The 12,679-nt window shown below is 39.0% G+C and overlaps 2 protein-coding genes across 6 annotated transcripts in view; one reads left to right on the forward strand and one right to left on the reverse strand.

Annotated features, from left to right (window-relative positions):
• RUNX2 (RUNX family transcription factor 2) overlaps positions 1-12,679 on the reverse strand; it is a 221,333-nt gene that overhangs the window by 112,962 nt on the left and 95,692 nt on the right. For all 4 annotated transcript variants that reach the window (XM_077764854.1, XM_077764855.1, XM_077764856.1 and 1 more), the window contains one exon: positions 4,357-4,513. In XM_077764854.1, coding sequence (XP_077620980.1) covers positions 4,357-4,513 — 157 coding nt within the window. The remainder of the gene's footprint in view (positions 1-4,356; positions 4,514-12,679) is intronic.
• The window catches only part of SUPT3H (SPT3 homolog, SAGA and STAGA complex component), a 538,181-nt gene continuing 538,015 nt past the window's right edge, over positions 12,514-12,679 (forward strand). Inside the window, exon 1 of one of the 2 annotated variants that reach the window (XM_077764860.1) lies at positions 12,514-12,631. The gene's annotated coding sequence lies outside the window, so the exon portion shown is untranslated. The remainder of the gene's footprint in view (positions 12,632-12,679) is intronic. The other variant, XM_077764863.1, reaches the window with a different exon arrangement.

Here is a 12,679-nt window from a genome sequence, read left to right on the forward strand (position 1 = left end):
ATTGATTAGAAAACTGTTAAATGCTGGTCCCTTCATACACATTATCTCACTTAATCCTATCCAGTTAGGTTCATCGCCCCCATTTCACAAATGAGGAAACCAAAGCCAGGGAAGCTTAGTAAATCAACCACACGACTAATACGAAGAAAAAAATCAGGGTCTGAACCCAGGTCTGACAGAGCTTAAAATCAATGCTCTTCTTTTTAACTTTGTCAGAGACCATCCTAAAAAATTAATTAGATAATGTATTTCTACACATGTCCCCATCAGCTCTGTAAGACCAAGAAACAGTAAATATAAATCCACTCATGTAGTATCTCAGCCAGGATGATGAAAGCATCAATTCTTTAAGGATCACTGATCTATCATATTTCATCCATTATACATTGAATGTTACATGGGTTTAAAGATGCAGTTGTCGGGGTAGGGACCAGAGGGTTTGTTATAAACATTTGGGCTAACTGGAAGAAAAAGGCAGCTGGGAGTCTAACCCAGTTACAGAAAGCTCAAGAGTCTACAGAGTCAGAGATTAGAATGTTGAATAGGAAGCATGGGATCCAGATCAAGACCTCAAAATAGCATAGAGATCTGGAGGGGTGAATGGGCTGGTTCCCTAGAGTGAAAGTTAATTTACATTAAGCCACAGAAGATGTTGGATCAACAGTCCACGAACCAGGACTGTAGTCCTCAAAGGACAGTGCTTGGAGGGCAGGTGCCATCCATGACACGAATATGTCATGGACGTATATGTCTTGATTGTCCTTGATGGGCCTAAGGCGCCTGCTAGCGATACAGTCCATGAATTTACCAAAAACTCGTTCTGGGACTACTTCTATTTGAGACTTACTTTATTTGAGACACATCTTACTTAGGCTTTTAAAAGTCATCAATGCTTCTCCCAATTTCAAACACCTTGCGTAAGAAGAAAAGCCAATTATAAAATTCACGTTATAAGTATGAAGCATCGAAATGTTCAAAGCAGAACCAGTAAATGTTTCTTTTTCAAAAAAGATAGGGTTTGGGGGGGGTGGGTAGAAAACAAGGATTTAAGTATGACTACACTCTGCTAAATCAAATCCTGAGGAGCAAGATGTACTTTAACAACAGAAATAAAAATTCAGGAGGTTCCTTCTACCTCTTCTTGCCCCTTCAGAAGGAACATGAACATAATGTTCAAGAAACTTCCAGAAACTGCCACCCAACAAAGCAATTGGTTTTTCACCTTAAAAGCAATAACCCATTTCCGGAATCAAATGTTTATGTGAGTATTCATAATTTACTGAAATTTTCAGAAAAAAATTTTAAAAGCCCTTTTTCCGTTGCTTGTCACTTTCCGTAAGTGATAAAAAAAAAAAATTCAGGCTTCTATTTAAAAATGCAGGCTCCTACTTAGGGAGCTAGCTCATTAGACAACTAATTATATCATCCTTGGCTTCATCTAGGAACTAGTTCCAAATTATTATGTCCTTAAGACATATATTTTTTCAGATAAACATTGGACCTATCATTGAAAGACAGTTGTAACCTGGCTTGAGAGGCTGTGAGGAACAGTCAATAGGGAAGGGCTTCAAGCAAGGATTATATCTTAGGCTGATAGAGTATCACGCTCTGTACAGTACAGGTGCTTATAAATAACTTGTAAACTGAAAGCAGCATGTTTGATATAAAAGTGAGGAAGCACACCACGGAAACTTAAGGACTAACTCTTTCTGTTTTAAATACCAAACAGATACTTCCGTTGAAAATATAAAGGAGAAAAAAAGGAAAAGACTAGAAAACATAAACCACTCCTAACAATACCGGTGTCAGTGATGCTCTCATTTTAATTCAAAGGACTTGCAAAAGTCATCTGATAACCCATAATGTCAAAGTAAGCAGTGAAGTGACTCCCTTATAAATCTCAAACTGTTTTTCCTCTTCTAAGAATTTCTATTTCTACCACTGAAAAGGAAAAGTGTTAACATTCAAGAAACTCTGCTTTTCATTTTTTAATGCTACTCAAAATAGAAAATTTTAAATGGCTGGGAGAAAAAAATACAATGGTAGCAATGTGATGATGATCCAGGCTTTGTAACTTAGGAGGAATATAGAAGTGTGAAAACCAAAGAGGAAGCTGGAAAGAGTTTTTTAAAAAGCAGGTCAGGTACACAGGCAGGTTAAAGGGTTTCCTGCCACTGAAAAAAACTGAACCTTTTTTTTTTTTTTNGAGCCTGGTATCTCTTATCAGGGCTGTCTTTTTCCTCTTCGTTTTAGTTTGATTATCACTGTTTCCTTTCATATAACACTAATACCATGATATAAAGATCTATTATTAGTGATAAATCAATTTTTCTTTCTCTCTCCACTCGCTCCCCCCACCCACCCCCAATCTAAGTCTCGAAGACAAGTCTGGACCAATTTCTCCATCCTGCCTCTGGCAGCAGACTGTAGCATTTCAGAGCCTCCACCAAGTCCCGGCTGCTTCAAAGGAAAAATCCCTACTTTCTTCAGTTAAGATCATAAGAAATATAGGGGGAGGGGGTCAGCTCTGTTTGGACATAATTACACTTCATCAAAAGAAGCTTTCTTCATCTTCCATGCGTGAAAAGTCTGCAAGCAGTTAAGTCTGTCTTTTTTTTTTTTAAATATAAAAATTGCTATTTGGGAAACCAGCCAAAACTCAGAAAGCCAATATAGTAAAACAGTGCACACCCTTTGTTTCTCTTTGAAGTTTCTTAAATAAATATGTTGAGGGTTTACAAAGTACACTATCACTTTGCCATAGTTTCTACTCAAATTGATCAGAGAAAAGTTATGCAGCATCTATGTAATATAAAAGCAAGGTAAATGGAAACACTAGCTTGAATTTGCAAGGCATAGTGTCCAGTCTTTTAAAAACGGAAATTCATTACTCTAATTAAAAACAAAGTAATGTTACATAAGAAGAAAGATGCAATTCAGACCATTCAGGTAAATCATCATGTTCAAATTTTTCTTGATTCCTACCAGAAAAAAGAGAAACTTTTATTGTACTGTGGACCTGTACCAGTTAACAGGAAAAAAAAAAAAATATACACTTCACACTGCATCAATCAACAGTGAGATAGGATGTGTCTTTTTTCCTTTTAATGAAAGTAAACTAAATCTGATGCAGAGATAACCCCTTTAGTTTTGAGTCTACCAGAGGTTCTGGGCCTCATTTTATTTCAAACAAGCTTTCAGTGACAGTATCTCATTAGCATGCATCATTTTTTTTAAGTTAAAAAGTACAGCTTCTTGGCCCTGTTCCTAGAAAGTAAACTAAAACTACTCATCGGAAACAGCCCTGCTTGAATTTCCCTTATCAAGTTTTTACAATGGTAATAATATGACATCTGATCCAAACTAAAGAGCAATTATCGGACATGGTTTAAAAATTGATGCTTCTTATTTCCTAATTCAAACCTGGGTAGAAGTCCTTCCAAAGGTCGTTACAATTTATTTCACCTCTGTCCTAAGGTGATCTATTTTCTCTCTTCGTATCAAAACACTTAAAATAGAAATATTAGATTCAATAAATACATCAATGAACATAATACTTCTTCTCATGAAGGACGATTAAAATTCTCTCTACGGGAGAATAAGTAAATAAAAGGCAAAATGTTGGTTTCCTTAGAGACTATTTTCTAAAACATTAATCCCCTTTATGAAAATCCTAAAAGAAATTATTTTCTATTTTATGATCTTTTTAAGGACTCCCAGTATTTGAATATGGATGTAGCTCGGAGAGACCTTCAAATAATGTGGGATTCAGAGACTTAATCACTCGTGTGTCTAGGCAACTCTATATAGTCATTCTAACATAGGTAACACATCATTCTTTACAGCCTTCTGTAAAAAAACTAGGATTTTTTTAAAAATAGACTCTTATTACAAGAGTAAGTTCAATCACCAGGAGGTAACATGGTATAGATAAGGGAAGAACATTACAGTGGTTGTCCTTGCTACGACTTACAACAAAATTGATATTCTCAGGAAATTGATCCAATGCATTCTTTTTCTGTCTTCTCTGCCACTCAATTGACTCAGCCATTTGGCATCTCATAATTCAGAACTTGAACCTCCCAACTGTTCTCTCCACCTTATGTGCTCACGCCCAGCGGAATTAGGGACCAGTTCTTCTGAAAACACTGTTTGAATTTTCAGCATCATAAAACAAATGAAAAAGGCCTGAGTACTCAGAAACACACTCAACTTCATCTGGACATACTTAAATAAAACCTTCAGTGATTCTATTCAGCAGAAGAAGGTGCTGATTTTTATCCAGACTAGCCTCCATTTCCTCAGAAGATCCTAATGTGTTTATTCCACTATCAATATTAAAAATCAGAGACCTACCTCTTCCACTCCGGCCCACAAATCTCAGATCGTTGAACCTTGCTACTTGGTTTTTCATAACAGCAGAGGCATTTCGGAGCTCGGCAGAATAATTTTCGTCGTTACCCGCCATGACGGTAACCACAGTCCCATCTGGTACCTCTCCCAGGGCCACCACCTACATAAAACAGGAAACACAGCAGCAATAATGGCACATCAGAAAAGCTTAAAAACTGAGAATTTATTCCCACTGTAAATGATGTGTCTTATCAGGATTCAGTGCTCTAGTCCAGGAATGACAGACAGGAATGATGCATCTGCCTCTGGGTCAGGATATGCCACTTCAAACAGACCAATGTTCCAGGGTCCACCCATTTCAAAGACAGCAAAAGTTTCCTTCATTTGTTGCTGGATTCTTCACAGAATACATGTACATTTTTATTAAATCCCCATGTTAGGCTGTCCATAGGAATTATGCCACAGCAGGAAGGCTGATGCCTCATCTGCCGATTGCATCGTACATATTAAGGCACCGCCTGTCTGCAGCCTGGAGCGCCCTGAGGTGTGGTCTCACCCAGATCAGAGGCTAAAAAAAGAAAGTCTGGTCAGCTCTATGGGAGAAGACATTCAGATGAAATCTCAGCGTTCCTGACTATAAGGGAAGCCTAAATATGGTTTGGTATCCAGCACTACATTTCATCTCCTTACTTTGGGCTACACAATTGGCTTCTAATCGCACTGCAAATAATTACTGAATGCCCACTCTGGGGCGAGAGACAGACAAAGCCATCAAGACACTTGAAGTCTCGTGCGGAATAAAAGGTATCTGACAAGGATGAAAACAGCCACTGACAATTGAGTGGTATAGATCCAAAATATATCCCTGGCCAAACTTGATCCTGTCTTGTCCCATCTGCCATTTGAGAATGACACAGCTGCCTCCTTAATCTTCAAGAACAGCTAGCCTGCGACAGATGAACTCAGTCAAGTAAGGATCCAGATCATCAGTCTTTGAGGTTAATAACCATTTTCACTGCTCCAAGGCTAGGGATCATACTTTTAACCAAGGTCAGCTGACTTGCAAATGGGTGCCTCTGTTGACCAAGAAGCCTGGTAAGAATGCTGGTGCACAACCTGCACTGTCACATAGACAGGCTATTCTTAAGCCATTACCCAGACCCCACCCCTTGATGATACCCTTTTTCTCAATTAACTTCCAGGATCCTATATTCAGATTATTTCCGCCTCTTCCTCATTCAGCTTCCAGATGCCCTTGTGGTGACTAAGCAATGGCTCCAACTCTCTGATAATAGAGAGGAGCCCACCACTCTCTGATAATAACACCCACGTGCACTTGCCCATCTGGCAAATATCCCACTGATCCTTCTGTGCCTAGTGCTGGCTCTCCCCGTTGTCGAGATTTCCACAAGGCAAACTTAAGCATTTAATTCCATGCTCCCAATACAATTTGTAAATACTCTCATTAAAGCAACTTTTTTATAGTGTGATAAAACAGACACTGTAACTATGCTTTAGGGCTGAGTTTTCCCCAGGCATGAACCCCCACCCCAGCCCTCCTCTACTACACTGTACTTTCTTTTCCGGCCAGGCCAACAACCAACAACACAAAAACTTGTCTATTTTTTTCCCCACCCTTGCTTTTCTCTTAGACTGTTTCCCAATTCCATTCCCTCTTTAGCACTTCGTTATGCAGCTTAAAACCCTAAGCCTTCCTTACAGAACCCACTTCCACAGCACCCCGCTATCCTCAAATGATCCTCATTTCCATGTAAACATATTAGTGATCTACCTACTCCTTTTGATACATTAGACCAAAGCTGTGAGACTCACTCCTGGGAAACCAGATTACAGATTGGAAACTACATGAGGGAAGGGTCTTCATCGCCTTGCTCACCACCGAATGCCCAGCGCCCAAACATCACCTAGCATGTAGTAAGTGTCAGGTAATACTTTTGAAATAAATTGGTCAAAGAGCTCCATAAAGGGCAACGCCTCCCACAGCCAATAATCTGTGAGGCTCTCAGCTAACACTGCAAGAGAGAGAACCAGTTAAAGGCGGAGTCAGCATCTCTCGGTAACAGCAACAGGCTCTTGCGACCGGACTAGTTTTCTGACACCTTTTTCTGTCCCAGAGAAGAGGGAATTGCCCACTATCTCACTGGTGACTCTGTTCAGTCTGAGAAATCTCCCAGGTCAGGGGCCAGTCCCTGGAGGACATGATTTTCTCCCTGTACACTTGATCTAATGCCTCGGGGGGCTACTGAATAGAGGTAATGCTGTGGTCCCACTGGAGACAACGCGCTTTTCCATTTTTTTTTGTATTCACAGGCCAAAAGCGTGAACATCTGAAAATGCTGAAACAGTTGACCATGTTTGGCCAGTATTCATCTGAACGTTTGACGTTTTTTACACTCAGCATATTGTGTTTTAGCACCTGCCGTGTGGCTTTTGATGTCAAAGTAAATATGGAACCAGTAAGCATACTGATGAAGGCAGAAAGATTTGTACTGCTCAGGAAAAAAAAAAAACACGAATGCACCAAAAATCAAGAGGCCCCTCTTTTTTCCCACCTCTCCAATACATCTGCTATGATGTCACACAAATAACTTCATCTCCAGGAACCACAGTTTTCCAATATAAATTAGAAATAATATTTTTAAGTCTGTATGATGTAGAATATACTATACAAGTAGAGTGTAATTGCAATGATGTAAAATGAGGAGGCTAACTTCGGTTCTAAGTCTGCTGTGCGCTAAACATGGGCTTTTACTTATAAGCATTCTGAAAGCATTCAATTGGACATGTAATTCTCTACTTCACGTCCTGAGATGGGTTTTTTTTGTTTTGTTTTGTTTTGTTTTGGGTGGCTTTTGTTTTGTTTTGTTTTGTTTTTTTGGTGCTGTTGAGAGATAGAAGATGGCTGCTGATGGGTTTCACTTCTGTCTGGCTAAATTAAAAAAAAGAAAGAAAGAAAGAAATCTGCCCCAATATAAAGATTTTCAAGAGCTCTGGGACATTATTATTTTACTGCATATTTTTAACATAATGGACTTTTTTTACTTAGAAGAAAAGGAAAATTGATTCAATATGGAAAAATATGAAAGAAAAGATCCCTAAGAGTGAAATACACAAATCCACTTTTCTTTGCTTAAGCAAAATAATGACCATGTTAAATATTAGTATGTTTTATGTATTGCACTTAATAACAAGACAAATAGGTAATCACAAATTGTGTGTGTCTTCTATGAGGCTTAGAACTTGGCCTAAAAATGAAATGCTCACACAATGTGGTGGCAACCTCTCCTGTTATGGCTGAACTCTATTTTAATGGCTAAATATATTGGGGTTTTTTTTCCTACAATTCACTCTACCAAATCAGATGCCTAATATTTTTCTGAGGAAAAGAAAAGAGGGAGGGAGTTTTGTATTTGACTTGATATCAATCAGAAGTATAATTATATGTCAGAGGGTTTAAAAAAAAAAAGTAGATCTCTGAAGCTAAAAAGTCTCCCTTAGAGATTCTCAACTGTGTTTATCTAAAAGAAAACCAAAAGAATCAAGAAATTTTTACACATTTCATCTGTACCAAACCTAGCAACGGAAAACATTTTAAGGGGTAGAAAGCAGTCAAAAATCGCTCTTTAACTAGTTAGGAGTAAGCACACATTAAAATCTGTTTCCATATTACCCAACACAAAAGATCCATTCTGCAAAGAACAGTTTGTGATGAAATCTTGACAATTACATTTCTAGGTGTTTTTAAAATATAAAGTCTACAAATTCAAGCAACTTCAGGCAGAAGAGGGAAGCAATTTTGTGTCCTGACATTTTAGAACAGAGAAAAAAGTTCCTTTATTTAGCACACCTCACTATAACTAGCATTTAAATCATCTGATACGTAGCTTGTACAAAATATAGTAAAAGGGTACTTAACTCTAGAAACTACTGAAATTTTGTATGAGGCTCCTTATGACTAAATCTGTGAATTACCCCAAAACAGCAGCAATAGAAAATTAGCTCAGACCCTTAAAATTGTTTTTGTGGTCTTTCTGCATGGAAATTAAAATTGCCTATGACATATCCATGGACAGAAATCTAGTTTTAGCCAATCAATTGCTCTTAACAGACCAATATCATTTGGCACATTGTACTTGTGGCAAAATTGAAATATAATTACCTTTCAAGATAAAGTCTGATCAAATCTTTCTTTGGAATAAAAAGATGTAAGGGGGCAGTTGCAAAAAGGAAAACTTTCATTCTTACGGCAATTATTTAAAGATAACTTTAAACTAGTAAAACATTTCACAAATGTTACAGTGAATATTTAGAATTTAACCTAGAATTCAGGAAAACCCGACTGAATTGTAGAGAAAAAGGAAATGCGATATAAATACCATTTTAATACTTAAAAAAATATATGTCAAGGAAGAATTTGATGGAAATTATGTCAGTATAAGCTAAGAATTTATGTGCCATGTATCAAGCTGGTTTAGATCATCTAACAATGAATGATCTAACATTTTGAAAGGAGACAAACAGCAATGCTAAAGGTGAGGAAACAATAAAAGATATCTTAACCATGCCTGTTTCCAAATAGAAGTTTTCTTAATATTTCTTAAAACGTTATTTTCAAATTGTTTCAATTATCTTTTACATACTCAGTCCTAAAATGTTTAATTCTTCCTGCATATAAAGGCAGAACACAAAAATGCATCTGTCCTCACACAACTTGAAATCTATTGTAATTTACATAATTCTGCCTAACAATTCACAGTAGAGTTAATAAGGTTTTAATAGATTTAATAATCTGTTTTCCTTTGTTTGGGTATAATTACATTCAAAAAGACACAAACAGAAAACCTAATCATTACATACCTTAGGAATATACAACTCCCTAATGTCAAATATTTTATTAGTTGCATACTTGTTTTTGAAGAGAACAATGGCCAATGATGTTGAAAAAATCATTTTCAAATAGAAATTGCTCCATCATCTTGAAACTCTATGTATGACAAATACTGAAAGGTATCATTAAACATATAGAATTAACTATGAGCAATAGATCATATAACTAAAAACTTTGTTTTCTTTCTATAACATTGCCAGAAAAACATATGATACTGGTAAATATATAGTCCAGTGTTCTCTAACTTAAAACAGCACAATTGTCTTGCACCACTTTTAGTTTTAAAATATACATCTGGACTTAAAATTTCTGCATAGTGTTTCAGCTTGAAGCTATTTAAAGCAACTGAGTTATAAACCCTGAACACCAGACATCATGGTGAAAATGCTGACAGACCCCTGACTGTAAGGGTGCTACTGGATTTAAGGCTGACATGTTCTCTCCACTATTTCTACCAGACCATTAACTAATGAACTGAATTTGCAAACTTTTTTTTTTTTTTTTTTTGGTCACCAGAATTATCTAGGACAGAAAGGGCATGGGATCCTCTAATAGTATCCCTTAACTATTTTAAGCTTTCAGTGAGATACACCTGAAAGAAATGTTAAAAATATTTATTTCCATTTCCTTGACACCTGGAAGGACTGAACATTACAAAACTGCAGAACTTTGTTAAAAATATAATACTAATAAACAACTTTGCGTATTTTAAAACGTACTGGTTGTTTTTGCAGTTTTACATGCTGCATATAAATAAATCATAAGTATTCTTGTGTAATCCCAAACAGCATCAGATGAACAACACTAATAAGTTACTTATGTCTTAACAAAATACACTGTCAATATCATTTTGAAGCATTATTTTAAATTAATACATCAAAACATTGACGTGTATTGAATTCATTTGATTCTTTACAACGCTGAGTTCAGTGTCACAGACATAAAACATGGGCTCAATATATATGTTGATTTGAATACCAGATTTCTCAACAATTAAGTTCTGTATGTGTTTTTAGGTATGTTTACCTACCTACTATCTACCCAACAACTTACTTACTTTGTACATATGTGCTAAATATGTACATAAGTACATATAACTTACTTTGTACATAGTGCTGAATATGATAACCAAATTGCGGTCACCACTTTTAAAACTGAGACTTCTTCATATTATTTCTTCATTGCAGATGTATTTGATTATGTTACAAGGGTGCAGAAAGTGTACTGATCTCGGGCTTTTATCTCAGAAGAAAGGTAAAGAGAGATTCTTTTTACTAACATTCAGATGAAAACAATAAAAAAAAATGTCAAAATCTGGATGTTCCAAATCTCTACACATCTTTTAAGCAGAGACAAAACTTACATACTGAGTGGATCTCAGCTATCACCTCTGCCTAAATTTTGTTAAATACAGGTATGGGGGTTGGAGAACACAGCAAATTATGTCTTAGGTTAACTCAATTTATTTTTCAATTGATACGAATTAAAATGCTGAATTTAATATGGTCATGTATAATCTATGGTTTGTTTACTGGTCAGAAGTAAAACTGCTGTGTAATTAACAATAGGGTGATGAGTAGCAAAGAAAACACTTTATTTTCAAAATAATTTTTAAAGGGTGGTAGTGAGAAAATCTAAAAATAACCGAAATATCTGAGAATAGCTCAAACACATTGCATTCTATCAAATTCTATGCAAATTCTTTGCCTTCTACCAAAAAGATCATTTCTATCCAGAATTCCAAGGCTCGAAATCAATTCAGGACCATAAATGTAGGAAAACAGTTCAAGACAGTTATACCTTAAACACGGTTAGCAGAAAAAACGGAATGTAGAATACCAAACATCTAAACCCTATCTTTTAAAATGTAAGTACCTACCCATCTATTTTCATATAGCCTGACTTTGAATGCCTGACTTAGCATTATGTAGACAAAATATCTACTTATTTGTACTTGCTGTTTTCACCCAGGTTTTTTTGTTTGTGTTTTGAGGGGTCTGGTCTGGGGGGAAGGTGGAAACAAATTTCCACTCTGCTTAAGGTGAATTAGAACATTCTGGGCCTGTGGACGATGAATGTTGTAAAAGGTATCTCTTGTACGGAAATTCGAATTTCTACAATTCACATACATTCTCAGCTTTTCATATTTCAAGGAGGAAAACATTAACCTACAAAATGGGAGGTTTATAAAGGGAGAATTGGAACAGTTAACACACACACACACACACACACACACACACACACATTTCTTGAACCAACAGCAAAATGAAACTTGCCCCAGAATGCAACATCCCCTTTCCTTAACAATTCATTCTGATTTCTGTTCTGATGTAAGACCCAGCTAGATAACCAGTTCTAATTGACCTGGACTCCTCTTTCTTTCCACCCCACCCACACACGGAATCTGAATTGGTGCATGGGGCGGCGGCGGGAGGGGGGTGATCCACAACTGGAAACTGCCAGTGGCCTGTGGGAGTTTGGCCCCAGGGTCCACAGTGGCTGGGCNACAAGTTCAGAGGCTAGACAGGGCGAAAGTGTCTTCCTGGGAGTGCTCTCCTCCCAGTCTGGCTCACCGCCCCCTCCATCCCAGGCGTCCAGCCCCGCGAGTGTGGACGGCCGGGTCATCCGTTTCCCCCATCAACCCGGTGCGTGCCCGGCCCTAGGGGCTCCGCGTCTCCCGCTGGCAAGGGCCGCCCGGGGAAGCCTCCACTNGGGCGCGCCGGGAGCGCTCTCAGGCCTCCGGGGTCGCTCCTCCGCGCCCGGGCCGCCAGCCGGGGCGTCCCACGACCTTTCAGAAACAGAAGGGCCCTCGGAGATTTAGGTCCTTTAAAAGTACCAATAAGAGAAATCCGCAAACTTTCACCTCCGCTTTCCAAGTGGGAGAGCCAAAGGCATTTCACAGGTTCCCTTCATCCCTCCCAGGTGGGGCGAGGCGGGAAGCTGGGCCCTGGCTCCCGGAGGCNCCCGCCTTCCTCCCGGTAACGGGAACTGGCGCGGGTCTGCGAGCCGAGCGTACGCCCCCGTCCTGTCTCCCCCTCACTCGCTCCCAGAGTCCCTAGGTTCGCCGGGGACCCTCTTGNGGAGGCCGGGGCTCCTCACCCCTGGGGAATGGGGGCGGGGTGGAATAAGCCGGGGTGGCGGCGCCAAGAGTGGGCACCTAGGGGCCCCTCTTAGAGCGAGGGGAGACGACTCAGAGGAGTGGGTTAGAAAGGGGGGGAAATGAAAGGATAGGGGGTCAAGGGCCAAGGTGGTGGCTGGCGGCACAGGTGGGTGAGGGAAGGATCCGCGCGGGCTCACCCTGCCCGGAGGCTGCCGAGGGATCCGGAGGAGCGGGGCCAGTCGGGGGTCTCTCGGGTCAGAGCCACCAAGGTAGGAGGCCTCAGAGGCCGTCCGGGCCCCAGCCCCCGCGGGTATGGA

Source organism: Crocuta crocuta, unplaced genomic scaffold, assembly GCF_008692635.1.
Source record: "Crocuta crocuta isolate KB4526 unplaced genomic scaffold, BGI_CrCroc_1.0 scaffold44, whole genome shotgun sequence".
Taxonomy (NCBI): domain Eukaryota; kingdom Metazoa; phylum Chordata; class Mammalia; order Carnivora; family Hyaenidae; genus Crocuta; species Crocuta crocuta.